At 41.2% G+C, this 19,062-nt stretch overlaps 1 protein-coding gene across 5 annotated transcripts in view; it reads left to right on the top strand.

Moving 5' to 3' along the window:
* Positions 1 to 19,062, top strand: part of EFCAB11 (EF-hand calcium binding domain 11) — a 117,726-nt gene that overhangs the window by 4,358 nt on the left and 94,306 nt on the right. For 4 of the 5 annotated variants that reach the window (XM_084631330.1, XM_084631329.1, XM_084631328.1 and 1 more), the window contains exons 2-5: positions 3,822 to 3,917; positions 10,741 to 10,786; positions 14,315 to 14,416; positions 16,898 to 16,988. In XM_084631330.1, coding sequence (XP_084487456.1) covers positions 3,822 to 3,917; positions 10,741 to 10,786; positions 14,315 to 14,416; positions 16,898 to 16,988 — 335 coding nt within the window. Of the gene's footprint in view, positions 1 to 3,821; positions 3,918 to 10,740; positions 10,787 to 14,314; positions 14,417 to 16,897; positions 16,989 to 18,701; positions 18,799 to 19,062 lie in introns of all 5 variants that reach the window. The other variant, XM_084631327.1, reaches the window with a different exon arrangement.

The following is a 19,062-nucleotide window of genomic DNA, read 5'->3' as shown; positions in this document are numbered from 1 at the left end:
TTACTCTCTTCAGCCCGCCACTTACTCTCTTCAGCTCTCCACCTCTCCTCCCGGTCATTTTGTGCTTTCCTGCACTCTGACATTATTTGCCTCCACGCATTCATCTGTGCTCTGTCAGTGTGGGAGGACAGCATTAGCTCGGAGAACATTTCATCGCGAGTGCATTTTTTTTTCTTTCTAAGCTTCACTAGCCTCTGGGAAGGAGAAGATCCTGTGATCATTGAAACACATGCAGCTGGTGGAGAAAAAAAAAGGGACAGCGGTATTTAAAAAGACACATTTTATAAAGCAGTCGCTACACTCTTTCAGGATAAACCTTGCTGTTAACATTACATACATAGCACATGTGCTTTCGTTACAAGGTCGCATTTTGCCTCCTCCCACCGCGTGACTACCCCCTCAACCTTCCCCCCTCCCTGTGGCTAACAGCGGGGAACATTTCTGTTTAGCCACAGGCAAACAGCCCAGCAGGAATGGGCTCCTCTGAGTGTCCCCTGAAGAAAAGCACTCTATTTCAACCAGGTGACCATGAATTATATCTCACTCTCCTGAGGATAACACAGAGAGATAAAGAACGGATTTTGGTTGAATGCCAGCAAACATACACTGCAATGCTTTGTTCTACAGTGATTCCCGAGTACGTGTTACAGGCCTGGAGTGGTAAAGTGTCCTACCATGAAGGATGAAATAAGGCTGCCCTCCCCAGAAACCTTTTGCAAAGGCTTTAGGACTACATCTAGGAGAACCGCAAATGCTAGGGCAAAGTAATCCTTTCACATGCTTGCTTTTAAACCATGTATAGCATTTTAAAAGGTACACTCACCGGAGGTCCCTTCTCCGCCTGCTGGGTCCAGGAGGCAGCCTTGGGTGGGTTCGGTGGGTACTGGCTCCAGGTCTAGGGTGAGAAACAGTTCCTGGCTGTCGGGAAAACCGGTTTCTCCGCTTGCTTGCTGTGAGCTATCTACAACCTCCTCCTCCTCATCATCTTCTTCGTCCCCAAAACCTACTTCCGTATTGCCTCCATCTCCATTGAAGGAGTCAAACAACACGGCTGGGGTAGTGGTGGCTGAACCCCCTAAAATGGCATGCAGCTCATCATAGAAGCGGCATGTTTGGGGCTCTGACCCAGAGCGGCTGTTCGCCTCTCTGGTTTTCTGGTAGGCTTGCCTCAGCTCCTTCAGTTTCACGCGGCACTGCTTCGGGTCCCTGTTATGGCCTCTGTCCTTCATGCCTTGGGAGATTTTCACAAAGGTTTTGGCATTTCGAAAACTGGAACGGAGTTCTGATAGCACGGATTCCTCTCCCCATACAGCGATCAGATCCCGTACCTCCCGTTCAGTCCATGCTGGAGCTCTTTTGCGATTCTGGGACTCCATCATGGTCACCTCTGCTGATGAGCTCTGCATGGTCACCTGCAGCTTGCCACGCTGGCCAAACAGGAAATGAGATTCAAAAGTTCGCGGTTCTTTTCCTGTCTACCTGGCCAGTGCATCTGAGTTGAGAGTGCTGTCCAGAGCGGTCAGAATGGAGCACAATACCATCGAATTGTGTCCACAGTACCCCAAATTCGAGCCGGCAACATCGATTTAAGCGCTAATCCACTTGTCAGGGGTGGAGTAAGGAAATGGATTTTAAGAGCCCTTTAAGTCGAAATAAAGGGCTTCATTGTGTGGACGGGTGCAGGTTTAAATCGATTTAACGCTGCTAAATTCGACCTAAAGTCCTAGTGTAGACCAGGGCTTAGAGTAACAGGAGCCCTGTTTCTTTTTTTTCTTTGTCCTTTCACATTCCCACCTGGAATTGCTCATAAATATACCCCCCCCCCGCAAAAAAAATATTACCAAAATAAAAATGAAGACCATGTTGTGGTTTGTTATCAGCACTTATGGGAGAAAATCCCTCATTAGAATTGTTATGATTCAAAATTTGTTATTTATGTTAACCTTCCTCTTAATAGTACATGTGTGGAAAATGCACTGGGTTTTTTCTGAAATGCTAGTTTATCTGAAAAGATTTGCTGCTTCCTGGTCATGAACCATGGCAGTTCCCCAGCAATTTGTTCAGCCCATGGCCTGAATCTGCACTGTGACTTAAGTGGGAGTTAAAGATGCTCAGTACTTTAAAGACAGGTTTCAGAGTAACAGCCGTGTTAGTCTGTATTCGCAAAAAGAAAAGGAGTACAAGGTGCCACAAGTACTTTAAAGAGAAACTCAAGGTTTCATAGGAGCAGGACTTTCGTGTAGGTTGATTTCCAGGAATCTGTTCAAAATGTTAGGCCTGGTCTACATTACAGTTAGGTTGACATAAGCTGTCTTCTATCAACCTAGGTGTGGAAGTGTCTTCACTTAAATTTGGCTCCTGACAATGTAAGTGCCTCTCTATGCTGATTTAGTAACACCAGCTCCCTAGGGGCATAGAATCACACTTGATGTAATTAGGTTGGTGTAGTGTCAGTGCAGACATTATGTTGCCTATGTTGACTGTTAGTGGCCTTCAGGAGCCATCCCACAATGCCCAACATTGACAATACAATAGGTACAAGTACTCCTGGCTGGTGAGGATGTGCACAACTAGCCAAGTGTGTGCACACTCAAGCAATTTAATAATTGTTGTGGCTGTGTGGCAACATAAGTTAGGTCGACACAATTCTGTAGTGTAGACCTGGCCTTAGACTCCCACAAGGCCCTAAATTTTGCCAGATATTTATGCACAGTTAAAATGAAAAGAATATAAACCACATTAATAAGCAGAACTTTGGAGCTGTGCTCCAACTCCAGGCAAAAATCTGCAGCTTCGCGCTCCAGCTCTGGGCTCTGCTCCAAAGCCCTGCTAATAAGAAAACATTTTTGATGTTGTGAATTAATTTACTAACTGGAAAAAAAAGTTTCTATATTTAAAGACATCAGACTGAAATTTAGGGTTGTGGGTGGTGTGTGGTTTTTTTTGTTTTTTGTTTTTCAAATGAGCTAAAAGCAGTAGGACTCCACTGGCCGTGAGTCACGTTGTGAAATAAAAGAAAAGGAGTACTTGTGGCACCTTAGAAACTAACCGATTTATTTGAGCATAAGCTTTCGTGAGCTACAGCTCACTTCATCGGATGCATTCAGTGGAAAATACAGTGAGGAGATTTATATACACACAGAACATGAAAAAATGGGTATCATACACACTGTAAGGAGAGTGATCACTTAAGATGAGCTATTACCAGCAGGAAAGCGGGGGCGGGGGGAGAGAAAGAAAACCTTTTGTAGTGATAATCAAGGTGGGCCATTTCCAGCAGTTAACAAGAACGTCTGAGGAACAGTGTGGGGGGGGGAATAAACATGGGGAAATAGTTTTACTTTGTGTAATGACTCATCCACTCCCAGTCTCTATTCAAGCCTGAGTTAATTGTATCCAGTTTGCAAATTAATTCCAATTCAGCAGTCTCTCGTTGGAGTCTGTTTCTGAAGTCTTTTTGTTGTAATATTGCGACTTTTAGGTCAGAGATCCCGTGACCAGAGAGATTTGAAGTGTTCTCCGACTGGTTTATGAATGTTACGATTCTTGACATTTGATTTGTGTCCATTTATTCTTTTACGTAGCAACTGTCCAGTTTGGCCAATGTACATGGCAGAGGGGCATTAAACCTGTTGTGAGCTAAGGCATGCGAAACATTTTCAGACAGCAATGTGATTTTTAAGCTGCAAGTTTTAAATACAATATCTTTTTCCAAATAGGTATTTGTTTTATTTCTCACACACAGTTTTAATAAGTAATAACAGTAACTTCAGGTCAGGTGTACTGTTGTTTCTTAATGGCAATCTATTTACTTTCTTTAGGTTTTTGAAGCTTGTGATGAAGATAAGAAAGGATATTTAAGCAGAGAGGACTTTAAGGTCGCTGTGGTGATGCTATTTGGTTACAAACCATCAAAGGTATAGCTTATTTTTTTTCTCCATCATGTCTTAAAGACTAAATTTATAAGGATATCTCACTATTGAGAACACCGTATGCAAAATAGTCTAGTCTAATCAATCCAGTTCATGAAATTAACAGAAGTGTAGTCTGATTCTTAGAAGTCAGGTGTCAGCTGTATGTGTGTATTTAAAAACAAAAGGCCAAAGCTATTAATCATGTTGGGAACATTATCACTATCCACATTAATTTTGCGAAATCCTACTCTGAGGATGCACGGGTGTACAAGGTGGGTGGGAAAAGAGGGTGTAGTGAGCCCTGCTTAGTTTAAAGTGTGATATGAGATCCAAATGATTGTGCATTAATATACACACAGTCTATTTGCTTATGAGGTTCTTTGAGAAGAAATTACTGTATGTTACAATAAGTAAACACATGTTCTCACAAACTGAGTCACTTACGGCTCCAAGAAGTGCAAAATGTACTTCTTCAACCCTGCCTTTTCTGACATATAAACACAGCAGCGCAGACAGGGGTTTTTTTATTTGTTTTTTTAAGCCTACCAAAACACTACACAACATACAGTTTTTTACCTCAGGAGAGGATGAGAGAGAGAATAAAATACATGTGCAAAATGTTAGTCTTGTCACTTCTTACAGTATTGGAATGCGGTCATATACTTTGCGGATGGGAATGGAACCTGAACAGACTAGATAGAGCATGTATAAAAGATTATACAATCATGGTCTTGTATGTAATCACTGAAATAAATGTATCTGTGTCCATCGCCATGTTACTATCCAGACACATGTTTACACATGTAGCTGGTTAATCTTACGTAGTGTCCACTTAGTGCACAGTACATTATTTCCTTATTATGTTAATTTCTCAACCAGCTTCTCCCCTCCCCTTCTCCCAGTTTATCAAAGCAATCACTCTTCATGGAGGCCTAAATATGCTGCAAGCTAACTTCAAACCACTTGTCATTCATTTAAGTGCTAAAAAAAAAATCCTGAAAAGTTTAGTGTTGTTTTTTCCCCTTATGATCCAATTACTCTGGGGCTTTGCTGAGAAATGCTTAATTTTTGCACACAATTGAAGACCAAACCTTTTCCAGAGATGTACTCATAATACATATTAACTAACAATCTCAGTTTTTTAACTTCTGATAATATCTCTAGTTACAGTTTTTTAAATATTAATAATATCCGTTTTTAAACCACAAGGTGTCACCAGTAAACTCTTTAGTGGATGATGTACAAAGTAAGGATTGAATTATATAGTATTGTTGCATTATCCTGCCAGGAGATCACTCTTCACAGCTCCTTGCTTTCCTTCACAATGATTTTATCTAGTCTGACAACTTATAGTTTATCAGTGGACATTTGGTATTATATATTTTTATAAAATAATTTTTAAAGATTCTAAACTTATTGCTATTAATATATGCAGTGTAGTCGTAGTCCTGTTGATCCCAGGATATTAGAGAGGTAAGGTGTGTGAGGTAATATCTTTTATTGGGCCAACAATTGTTGGTGAAAGACACTAGCTTTCGAGCCTTAGCTTCGACACTTAACTCTGTGTGGCCCAAAAAACTTCTTTCTCTGAGCAACCGAAGTTGGTCCAATAACAGATATTACCTCACCCACCTTGTCTCTCTACTACTAAAATGACATTTCTAGCAAGATGACCCACCTGAGATAAGTGTCCAGTGATGAATTAAAATGGAGAGAAGTAACACCATTTTTTGTACTGATATTTCTGTTACCTGTATTTTGTCAGTGCTTGTATACCAACACAATAAATTTACTATCTAGGTAGAATAACTCGCAATTAAAAATGTTTTTGAATGCAAAGCATTTTCCCATATGTTTTACCAATTTCAGCAATTGGTTTATATTGTGTAATGAATACTAAAGTATCAGAAATGTGATCGTTCAAATTTCTGAAGGAAGTTATTTGTTACTGGGGAGAAAAGAACTTTCTTTCTGGAAATCTGATTAATTGTTACCCTCCAATCATTTGAGCTGATATAAAATGCTCTGGAAGGATGAGTCTGGTTTTTATTTTTGTTTTTTTATAATCACGCTACTCCAGCTAAGCTGTCATTTTAGTGGCAGCTCGGTGTGCTAAAATGCACGTTTGGGCCTAATGCTCCTCAGAGCAGTGAGGTCACTGCAAAAGCACTAGGATCAATCCATAAGGGAAAGAGAACATCTCAGATAGTTCTGGACTAAATTCTCTTGGCTGCTGCAAATAGCATCATAAATGGGTCTCAGAGGGAGCCTCATCCAACACATTCGTTGGTAGGAGGGATGCTGCAATACAGGGCTTTTGAGGATGGAGGTGGGAGAAACTGGGGTATCCCAGTAAGTTATCTCCCCCTACTTTGCATACCACTCACCCTACATTTTTTATTTAAATCATTCATTCTGCAGTTTCAACACTTCTATTTTGAGAACATTTCTTTGAAATACTCTGTAAGATAGACCGTTGTTGAAACAGGAACTTCCTTTTTTTTTTTTTTTTTTTAGGGAAATAGCCCCCATCCCAAAAAATGTGACTGCTTAATTTTAAATAGGCCCCATCCCAAAAACATATGACTGCTTAATTTTCCACACATGAATAAGTCCATTTGAGTTCAGTTAAGCATATATTTATTTTTGAAAGATTGGGGACTTAGTTAGAAATGGTGTACTCTTTGGCCTTGTCTACACTACACAGTTTTGTCGATAAAAGTCAGCTTTCATTGACAAAATAGTGGAGGTTTACATGCAACAATGCTCCTCCTGCCGATTTAACTCTCCTGCTACACTGACAAAATAAAACCACCTCAACGAGAGGTGTAGAGCTTTTTGCAGCAAAGTCAGATCGACGCAGCATCAGTGTAGACACTGTGTTTGCTTATGTCACCATAAATGGCCTCTAAGAGGTGTCCGACAATGCCCATCCTGACCCCTCTGGTCAGGATACTGTTGGAACTCTGCTGCCCTGCAGCCCGTATACAGGCATCTACCCATCCCCCTTTAAAGGACTGGACTTTTTGAAATTCCACTTCCTGTTTGCTCGGTGTGCAGACCTCACATTGCATCTTCCCAGCTGACCATGGTGGCTCCACACAGCAAACGCTTGGAGTACAGTGGAATTGTTGGATCTGCTGCATTTGTGGGGAGAAGAGGCTGTACAGTCCCGGCTCCACTCCACCCATAGAACTTAGATACCTACAGGAAGATTTCGTGTGGCATGTTGGAGAGGGCCACGAATGGGACACGCACCAGTGCAAGTTAAGATCAAGGAGCTGAGGCAGACATACCAGAAAACATGGGAGGCAGACACTCTGGTACTGCACCAAAGATCTGATGCTTCTACAAGAAACTGGACGCCATCCTTAGCAGTGACCCCACTTCCACCACCAAGAGCCACATGGATGCTTTGTGGACGGGGTGGGGGAGGATGGAGACAGTGGCCAGTGGACTGGAAGTAGAGTTGGAGAATGAGGTGGACAGGTGACAGAGTCATCCAGTAGTGTGGCTAGCCAGGACCTCTTCTCTACTCCAGATGGTTCAAGCCAGTCTCAGCACTTCGGCTTTGGCGTGCGTGATGCAGGAAAGGGGAGCTCTGGTAAGTGGTCATTTTGATTTGATACTGCTCAGTTACATGAGGTAGAGCAGTTCTTGGTTTTGTTATTTGCTAGAAGTGGGTTAAGGGATAGAAATGTACAAGACTAGCAGTATTTGCATCTGCTTCCCATTCACATCTGTAGCTACACAGTGGGGACCCTGCTGAAAAAGTTGTTAATGCACACCAAGATTTCACAGGAATCCTTCGGAGAGATCTCTAGGAAACTTTTCTAGAGGTACTTGCCAATCTTCTGCCGAAGGTTCCCTAGCAGAGTTGCCTTTCTCCCCCAATCAGTAATCACTTCTGCAGGAACCAAAGCAGCATAGAGACCTGGTCTGAAGCCACATGCATGCAGGAGATTCATCCTTGCATCCTTGTTTATCCTCTGGAGTGAGAGATCAGCTTGAATTACCCCCACCTGTGGAAAAAGGTGGCAGAATTTACAATAGTCACTTGCACTGATCCCCTTAAAAAAAACACCTAGACCCTTGGCTCCATCTTGGACCTTCCTCTCTTCCCCCAGGCTGAACTCACCATGTTTAGTACAGTCGCTGAGCTTTGTGCTTGCCAAGGGAGAGTGAGAGAGAGGTGTATTTAACTACTATGATTCTATGTTGTGAGTGCACTCACAATACTGCCTCTGTTTGTTGTTTCTTGTGCTTCTACAAATGTGCTCTGGAGGGGAACTTCCTACATGCCAGTGGAGCACCTCCATCAGACAAGGAGGTGACCCAGGATGCAAAAGGAGGACATGATTAAGGGAGGTGTTCCAATTGTCTGACACCACAGATCATGATCACAGAGCGTGGAGAGAGACAATTAATGAAAAATTTAAAATAGATGGCCTGGAGAGGAAGCAGCACCAAGAGCGTATTTCAGAGAGGCAGGATCGGATGAAAAAACTGATGCAGGACCAAACAGATGCTAAAGTCCCTGATTGTGCTGTAGTCAGAATACGTATGCTCGCCTTCCCCTGCAGCCTAAACAGAACAGTGTGCCATGCCCTCCCCGACTCCTCGCACATATTCTTTGCATCTTCCCGGCCCGTCTCAGTACCACCTTCACTCACCCTTTTGGACAGGTAATGATAGCTGGACTTATACACAGCTATGAGCATCTCCTTTAAGAGAGTGCTTGTCAGAGTCGTCTCCCTTGCAAGAAATCAAATTCTGTGTATTGGTCATTGCTGTTTAATAAAAATGTACTCATAGAAAGAAAATTAAGCTTTATTTTTCTCCTACACACAATGGTTGCTGCTGGCATTCATACACAGTGGCAATTAGCACATTTACAAACTACAAATCATACTCAGGAAGCAATCATCACAAGGGTTATTCCAGGTGGCAAGTAAACAAGCCTGGCTGACTGCATTATGTGAAGGCACATTACTGGGGCTCATTGTCAAAATGCTGCTAAAAAGCCTCCCTGATTCAAATAGCCCCCTTTTTGAGCCCCTCTAATAGCCCTGGTATCTGGCTGCTCCAAATCAGCTGCCATCCGATCTGCCTCAATGCTCCACCCCTGGACTTTTCCCCCTTAGCTTCACAAATATTGTGCAGAGTACAGCAGGCTGGGCTATGACCATGGCAATATTTTCCTCATTGAGATCTAACCTGCAATAAAGGTAGCACCAGTGAGCTTTTAATCTGTCAAACGCACATTCATCGGTCATTCTGCACCTGCTCAACCTGTTGTTGAAGCACTCCTTGCTGCTGCCAAGGTTTCTGGTATAAGGCTTCATGAGCCATGGGAGTAAGGGGTAGACTAGGTCTCCCACGATCATTATGGGCATTTCAGTGTCCTCCATTGGAATCTTCTGGTCTGGAAAGAAAGTCTCTGCTTGCAGCTTTCTATACAAGCCAATGTTCCTGAAGGTGTGTGCGTCATGAATCTTTCCTGACCACCCCACATTGTTGTTAGCAAAACAACCCTGGTGATCCACAAGCACCTGCAGTACCACAGAGAAGCAACCCTTTCTATTGATGTACTCCATCGCAAGATGGTCCAGGGCCAAAATTGGGATATGCATGCCATTTGTCACCCTACTGCAGTTAGGGGATCCCATTGCCACAGAACCATCCCCCATTTCACACACATTTCATAGCAACACAGCCCTTCATAGCAGGATGTGATTAATGGCCCTGCACGTTTGTGTAAACGCAACCCCTGTGGTGGACTTCCCAACTCCAAACTGAGTCATGACTGATAGTAACAGTCTGCAGTTGCCAGCTTCCACACAGCAATCGCCACATGCTTTGCCACTGAGAGGGCAGCTCTCATTTTGGTGTCCTTGTGGAAGGGCAGGAGCGAGCTCCGCACACAGTTCCAGGAACATGGCTTTGCGCATCCAAACGTTTTGCAGCTGCTGCTCATCATCCCAAACCTGCATAACGATGTGATTCCACCACTCAGTGATTGTTTTCTGAGACCAATAGCGACAGTCCACCGTGTGCAGCAGCTCCATGAATGCCAAAAGTAATCTGGAATTGTTTCTTTCTGTGGCACCCAGCAGGGCAGGCATCTCAGATTCCTGTTTGGATTCACAGCTCAGAAAGTACTGTATGATCAGTTGCATTGTGTTCATAACTGTTATCACAAGACTGGTGAGCAGTGCAGGATCCATGTTTTTTGGCAGAGATGGTGGGCGCACAGTTTACAGGGGCTGTTGAAAAATGGTGCAAAGGGTAGTCAGAAGCCCATAGAATGATGGGACAGAAAAAACTGCATCATGGGACAGTGAGCCCACACCCATGATGCACTGCAATCCATTCCCACAATTCCTAGTGGCAGAATGTGACAAGTTGTACAGTGGGATAGCTACCCACAGTGCACTGCTCTTTTGATGGTAGAGCACCAATTGTGATGCACTCTGCCGACACAAGGAGCGTTGTGTGAACATGCACAAGCGATGTAATTATAGTGGTTTATGATTGTCGGAGTAACTTGTGTCGACTTAACTCTGTAATGTAGACATAGCCTATAGCTTCTTTTCTGGCCATAGACACACAAATGTTTAATGGGGGGAAGTATTTATATTAAAGCTATAGTACTGAACTAATGCTGCAGACGATTTTACAAGATATGCTGTTTAATAGTTATGTGATCAGAATTGAATTCTGTTAAATACAGTTGATACAAATTGAAATAACTATAATGGATCAAATTCACCACATGGTGAAAGCAGGCTCAACAATATTGCCTGGTATATTTTCTCTGTTCCAGGTGGAGGTGGATTCAGTAATGGCCTCAGTGCAACAAAAAAATTCAGGTAATATGCAAACAGGCTTTCCTTTCTCTCTAGTCTCTTCTCATTCATAAATTCTGTAATCTTAAAGACTTTTAAAAGAATTTTCTACAGATTAATTATAAAGAGATTTACAGAGACTGTTGATGAGTCTGAATTATTTAATTACTAAATTCTCATATGATGAAAATTAGCTTTTGGGCTTATCTTTGGTGCAAGGTTGGCAGTTTTCCAGGAAAAACTTATTTCGGACAGGCACTGGTAAATACCAGTTTAAACTGGGGAAAAGAAAATAATTATTAGAATATACTAATGAAAATTACTGAAAAAATGTTTAACGGTTTGATAATTTTTGGCATATATAATATTTATATAATATTGAAAACTGAAATATGAGTCGTGGTATATACATTCCTTGAGAAAATACCAAACCAAAATGTATAGAGACACTCCGTTGTTCAGTATTATGTTACATATATTAGTATTACCCTTACTGCAGTTGTACTTTTTATTTGTACAACCCTAAATTAATTTCTGAATCTACTGCCTTGTGTGACCACAATTTGAATATGTAACTAAAGCTAAGTGTAATACGTGTGCATTAATGAAACAGTTTTTAAAATAGAAAATGCCTAGAACTGGGACTAACTACTAATAATGGTAAAAACCCATTATTTTACCTGGTAAAACCACCTTAGGTAAATACCATCCCTGCTTTGATGCAGATGTATTGCCTCAAAATTGATTTTTTTAATAGCAAGGCTTTACAGGCTAATTGAAATGGTCTCTTAAATTGTAAGTGGAAAGAGGTGGTTTTTAACAAATAAATGTGCTTCTGCAGTACATGCATCCCAGATACAGCAGCATTGTGCTAGAGTATGAGAATCTGAAAATGAAATTGACAGAAGCTGACTATAAAGAAAAGTAAATCTGGCTAGTCTGTTTTCATAATCTAAACTGAGAGAAACTCAAGAAGTAAGCAAAGCATATATTGGTAAGTGATGAAAATTGTCTGACAATGTCCCTCTATCACCGTTCCATTATTTGTCTGTTGGATTGATAAAGAACAGTGAGTCTTATCTGCAAAACTAAGTCCAGACACAAGTACAAAGTTAACTGTTTACTTGGATTTTTAGATTATGGATTTTTAAGTGTCAAGTTGACAGACGAGACGATACTTTATTTTTACCTAGAAATATGTTTTTTTATGTATGGAGGTAGCTTTGTACTCTGTAGTTATATTAGATAAAAAGCCAGTGCTAAGAGATCAATGAATGGGCAGCACGGTACTGTACAGGTCGTTTTTTAAAACGAAAATTGTATACTATAATTTTCCAGTCTTATGTGCCACTTTGAAAGAGAAAATAAATAAATAAATGGATTTCAGCCTATGTTGCTTTTCTAAGGTTTTACTTCCATAGTTATCCAATTGAAAGGGATGCTGCTCAGGCAGGCAAGTTCAGTGTGTTTAGGCATCCCTTGTTGTTAAAGAAATTGTGCATATACAGAACCTAGTAGTTGAAACCAGGATGTGTCTATAATTCTAGACACTGAGAATGTAATCATTTTTAATGTGATGTTTTCAAGAAGCAGCAATGAAAAAAATGTTGGGAACCTGAGAGCTTGTAGTTTAAGGTTTGAATTGAGACAGTAGGTGGAGCTGAAGGAGCTATTCTTCTGAACCATATTAGAAATAAATGGATATGGAAAAACTGTAAGAAAAATAAACCACAGAGGTCTTGTTATATTTGTTTAAAAAAAGCTAGCTAATACAGTGATGGAAAAATCCCATGCACCGCTACAGACTAGGGACCGAATGGCTAGGCAGCAGTTCTGCAGAAAAGGACCTAAGGGTTACAGTGGACAAGAAACTGTATGTCCTTGTTGCCAAGAAGGCCAATGGCATTTTGGGATGTATAAGTAGGGGCATAGCGAGCAGATCGAGAGACGTAATCGTTCCCCTCTATTTGACATTGGTGAGGCCTCATCTGGAGTACTGTGTCCAGTTTTGGGCCCCACACTACAAGAAGGATGTGGAAAAATTGGACAGAGTCCAGCGGAGGGCAACAAAAATGATTAGGGGACTGGAACAAATGACTTACGAGAAGAGGCTGAGGGAACTGGGATTGTTTAGTATACGGAAGAGAAGGATGAGGGGGGATTTGATAGCTGCTTTCAACTACCTGAAAGGGGGTTCCAAGGAGGATGGCTCTAGACTGTTCTCAGTGGTAGCAGATGACAGAACAAGGAGTAATGGTCTTAAGTTGCAGTGGGGGAGGTTTAGGTTGGATATTAGGAAACACTTTTTCACTCAGAGGGTGGTGAAACACTGGACTGCGTTACCTAGGGAGGCGGTGGAATCTCCTTCCTTAGAAGATTTTAAGGTCAGGCTTGACAAAGCCCTAGCTGGGATGATTTAGTTGGGGATTGGTCCTGCTTTGAGCAGGGGGTTGGACTAGATGACCTCCTGAGGTCCCTTCCAACCCTGATATTCTCTGATTCTATGATTGTCCTTTATAAATCATTTCAATTGTATAAAATAGGTCTAGATCTGTATGTTTCACAGGTATAAGGCAAAAGATTAGACTACATGAGAATTCTGAGTTGAAATTACATTTATTTATGTCTTGACTTGTTCTATTTTTAAAAACTAGGGCATACATTTTTTCCTAATATTTCCTTTTTTGTACAAGTACTTTGCTTTCAGAAATACCAGACAGTTAATTAGGGTTGGATTTAACAAACTATATTTGCATTCCAACCTCTTTTATTTAACTCTCCCTAAAAATCAGATAAATGTACTTAGAAACAAATTTACCCAATCTGTAAGTGTAATAACCAATCCAGTGTTATTATGCAGTTTTATTAGGAGACTCCAAGGAAACCAAACCTGAGGCTACAGAGCATTTCATAGGGCATAGATAGTGCTGGGAATGGTGCCAGCTATATTGTTTGTGCAATACACTCTATGCCTTTATTTGTGGAATGCAAGTGCTATTGACTTTGGAGAGACCACTTCTTTGTCCTGTTCTCCCAGTCTAAGGAAAGATGTCACTGTAGCCAGCAAGCAAGAAAGGGAAGAAATATATTAAGGAATAGAGAAAGAAGAGCCTGGTAAATGGAAATTTAATTTGAGAAAAAAGAAAAGGAGTACTTGTGGCACCTTAGAGACTAACCAATTTATTTGAGCATGAGCTTTTGTGAGCTACAGCTCACTTCATCGGATGCTGTAGCTCACGAAAGCTCATGCTCAAATAAATTGGTTAGTCTCTAAGGTGCCACAAGTACTCCTTTTCTTTTTGCGAATACAGACTAACACAGCTGTTACTCTGAAACCTGTTAATTTGAGAAGAAGTTGAATTTTGCAGATGTCTAGTAGAATACTTTCATGTAACCTAACAATATAAAAGATAATTGTTTCAATTCTGGTTCTTATAATTAATAATAAAGCAGTTATAATTATATTGCATGAGTCATTCATAGTTGCAGTGGGCAAATAAAGAAGAGTGGGGTTTTTTTGAGGAGGTATATTCACATTTTCCATTTTTCTAGGTGTATTACTTGAAGAATTTTTAAAACTTATGAATACAAAGAAGGCTGCACAACTACACCATAGTGAAATAAGGCAGATATTCACAGCTTTTGACATGCAATGTAAGTCTTTCTTCCCTGCAGAGTTTTTAAACAGAGACTTCCATACTGAAGCAAATATGCAAAATAGAGCATTAATACAAAGCAAAATGTATTTGGGCAGTATCCTAGATGGGAGCTTCCCAGCCCTATCTTTCGATGATTCTGTGTTTCCAAGTAAAGTAACTAATGTAATGGCATTGCAGGTAGATGATTAACAGAAGCAGGGACAGCAGGCAGTTGAGGCCAGCAGTAGGGTCCCAGGTTGTCTGTTCCACCGCATGTTTCTCCAGTTTTTGAAGAAAACCATCTCTAGTTATTCACTTACCCCACTTACTGTTATCACTATCATATCTCCATCCTGATTATTGGAACTCCCTCAGGACCCCCTTCTAATGTTTCCCTGCTCACTCATGCATACCACTTACGTTGCAGATTCCTCTCCCAGGAGATGGGAAGGGGAAGAGAAAAAGCAGCAAGGATCTTCTTCTATGGCTTATTTTGGGACCCAGGTTTGGTGTTTCTTTTCCTTTTCTGGTAGGCTGTGGGGATGGAATGTGATTCTTATCTTCCTCTCCCCCCTCCCCTAACCAAAGAGGAGAGAAACTTGAGAATAGGCTAGTGAACCAAAGACATGTAGCATTTATACTATCCTTTTCACGTGTTTTTTGGTTGTTGTTTTTTTTTTTTCTCTCTCTGGCCTGAAACGGGGGCTTGGCCCATGGGGAATAGAGGGACGGTCAGGTGCTGAAATGAGTCACAAGAAAATGAGAACAGACACAGAGATAGATTTGAAATGGCAGGCTGCAACTTTATTAAAATTTAACATTGGATAGGCGCACTATCTGTCCCATCTTCCCATACCAGGTATTTTAGATAGGTCCAGCGTAGGGTTTACAGAACATCTATCATATGGCTCGTAACTCAGCATAGACTCTCCAGTGCCTACCCCAAAGGATTCAGCTTGCTCTGCTGAGTCTTCTCACCTTTCCACCAGCAAAGGGGACAGAAGGGACAGACAGAGGGACTGCAGGCTGCAAGGACTTCAGGTCACCCCTTTTCCATAGACCCGGGGTCCACTAGCAAAATCCCATGTTTCTTATTTTCTGGTCACTAGCCCTTTGGTCGTTTATCAATCCTGGACACTGGCTGCAAGTTGCACCAAATTAACGTAAAGCAACTTAAAAATACAATTTCTATACTAAAGAACTACAAGGAGGGAGCGTGGGTTAAACTAAACATGAGACAAGAGGCCTGATAAACCTTGGGCCAGGATTTAAATAAATGATGTTGGGAACCAAGGACCAATTAGTTCACATCTCTCTAGCTAGCCAATGAGCAGTGGAAAGAGGGGCCTACCCCTTTATATTCTCCCCCTTTTATCCAAAGCTGTCAGGCATCTTGTGTATCCAATCCAGTTTCCCATCTGTTAAATTGATGGGTGGCTACTAGCGATTCAGGACAAGAATGCTGCTTCAAAAAGCTTTTCAAAGAGGCTTACACACCTCAGCAGTTACCCCATTCTTCTTTGTTTTGTCCATTATTCTCTCTCTATCTCTCCATAGGTACCCAGCGACAACCCTGTTTGAATTATTGCTTTCTCTTTCAGTTGGATCCTGCAATGAAGTCATAGGCGTGGTCTGCACCTAAAAGTTAGGTTGACATAGCTATGGAAGTAAGGAGTGTGAAAAAACACACCTTTGAGCACCATAACTATGGAGACCTAGTCCCCAATGTAGATGCAGGTGTGTTTGCAGAAGAATGCTTCTGCCATCTTAGGCACTGTCATTCAGAGAAGTGGTGTTCCTATGTCTTCCGGCAGTATAGACTGTGTTTACGCTACAGGGTTGTGCCGGCATAGCTACAGCAACCTAGCTCGGTAGTATAGACCTTTCCATAATCATTGGTGAATGGTCTCTTTCGTGGATTTTGTTTTGATGTTGTATATTCAGTATCATGACTTCATTGCAGAATTAATCGAGAAGAGAAAACGTACTGTGAGAGAAACCTTATTTAAATACAACTCCACATGTGGAATTTTGATAATTAGCAAATATGGGAAGAAAAATTGGGAAACACATGTAAAAAGTAATTTAGTATATTTTAAAGTGTCCATTTGAAAGTTTTCCCAGTATAAAAGTTTATTTTCAAAATGACAGTTTTTAAAATGAATTCTTAAATATGAAACAGTACAGTACAGATGCTGCAGGGGTATTTCCTTTGAATGGAGTTTTTGGTAGCATACACCAAAATGACAGTACAAAATCACTTTTGAATCACTCATCTTTTGACACCCCCACTACCCTATCCTATGTGGATCCTAGCCATTTCCTAAAATACTTTGGTTGAAACTATAATAACTTCAAAGAGTGTACTTAGTTTCTGAAAATCTACAGGACAGGCTTATGAATATTAATGTATTAAAAATTTGATGTTGGTTCTTGAACAAGCATAACTCTTCATAGTTGGGTTTTTTTATCTTATTTTCCCACTTCTTTAAACAAGATAAAGGATTTTTGACTTTGGAAGATTTCAGACGAGCCTTCAATTCTGTTGCTCCGAAGTTACCTGAAAGGATCATAGTTGAAGCTTTCAGGTAAGACAAACATAAAAGTCTTGTTTGATTCTTGTTCTTAGATAACAGTCTTTAATTTTCTCTTAATTCAAATATATAAAACATTTGGAAACCGTAGGTTATGTTCCAGAGCAAAAGATACAAGCTTCAGCACATTATTATTTCAACATCCTTTTATATTACTCCTGTGGGGATTCTGCACCGATGCGGGGGCTCAGAATTCGTATGGCCCGCATTTCTCTGTGTCCCCCGCATAGAAAAATGCAAAAAAAATCTGCCGGGGGACACACACCTCTTGCCCAGCAGCCCAGGCAGCACATTTTTTCCAGTGTGCCTGGAGCAGCCTCAGAGACGGGGAAGGGGGGCTGGATGTGCATGCCAGCCTGCCTGCATGATCACCGTCAGGGGCGGGCGGGGCTGAGCATATGTGCGTGCCAACAGGTGGGTGTGTGTGTGAGAGAGAGAGAGAGTGTCTCTCCCTCCCCCTGGCTACTGCAGCTCACTGGTGTGTAAGGGTCGGGCGTTTTATGTATGAGGCAAGTTAGAGGTACAAATGTAGCAGGCCTGCCTGAGTTAATTGATTCATTCTCTGAGGTACTAGCAGCCTGACTAGGTAGTTAGTAACATTGTTAAACTTGCTGTTGATGGTTAATTGATCTCATTCTCTGAGGCAGAAATGTAGCACCTGACTTACCAGCAGGATAGTGAGTTTGTGTGTGTGGTTTTTGGGAGGGGGGTGAGGGGGTGAGAGAACCTGGATTTGTGCAGGAAATGGCCCAACTTGATTATCATGCACATTGTGTAGAGAGTTGTCACTTTGGATGGGCTATCACCAGCAGGAGAGTGAATTTGTGTGGGGGGGTGGAGGGTGAGAAAACCTGGATTTGTGCTGGAAATGGCCCAACTTGATGATCACTTTAGATAAGCTATTACCAGCAGGACAGTGGGGTGGGAGGAGGTATTGTTTCATATTCTCTGTGTGTATATAAAGTCTGCTGCAGTTTCCACGGTATGCATCCGATGAGTGAGCTGTTGCTCACGAAAGCTCATGCTCAAATAAATTGGTTAGTCTCTAAGGTGCCACAAGTACTCCTTTTCTTTTTGTGAATACAGACTAACAGGGCTGTTACTCTGAAACCTGACTTTTAATGTTAACGTTTCTATTGTTAGTCAACTGTTCCCATTCTCAGTCAATTCCCCTAGGAGCATAAAACCTGTGAAAGTTTTAAGGCCCACCAAGTTGCCAGAGTGATGTAAAGGAGACTTCTTATAAATGACAGTAAGGGAATCCTCAGCTAGGAAGATCTATGTGCTTACTCACTTTTTTCCTGTGCCAAAGTGTCACAATGTGGTTAGATTACAGGTAAGGACTTATTTTACTTACTCGTTTTTTAAAAAAAAAAGAAGACGACGACTTTGAGGGCAAAATAAAACATTTACCAAGCAGTCAATAAAATGTCAGGACAATCAGAACCAAGCACTTCCCAAAGTACCCAGCCAGGTCCAGATGAAGTTACCAAAGTGCAAAGGGATATTCGTTCTTTTGCATGACGTGAATGGCCATCACATCATGCATCAAAAACAGCTACACCAGCTTCTCAAGCTCGAGAATTCCCTACAAAACTGCATGCGGGTGGGAACAAATTATTTTGCACATTGTGCAATGTTGTTCTCAATCATGACCGACGGTCTGTAATTGTGGGTCATTTTGCATCAAAAAAACACAAACTGAAGGAAGATGCGGCTCAAGAGGAAGGCAGAAAATAAACGTCAGAAGACCATTACAGGTTCACTGAAAAACAAAACACCAGCAGAAAAAGAATGTGTGGAGGTGAGTGGAAATATAAGAAAATGTTATAATACAGAAAAATAAGATAAGTAGCATAGAACAGTCATAGCGATGGGGTCTTTTCACTTGCTCTGAGATCTTGAATAGACATTTCTGTTTTTAAACTACTTTTTTTTGTAAGTGGTGACTACATGATTATTTACTATATATAAATCTAAACTGAAGTCTAATACATTTATTTATATATTTATTTCTGAATTTCTAATCTAAGATGTTACATGGATGGTAAATATTTGTGCTCCCTGA

Source organism: Lepidochelys olivacea (assembly GCF_965140295.1).
Source record: "Lepidochelys olivacea isolate rLepOli2 genome assembly, chromosome: 6".
NCBI classification, from domain to species: Eukaryota; Metazoa; Chordata; order Testudines; family Cheloniidae; genus Lepidochelys; species Lepidochelys olivacea.
This window is presented reverse-complemented; position numbering and strand designations above follow the sequence as displayed.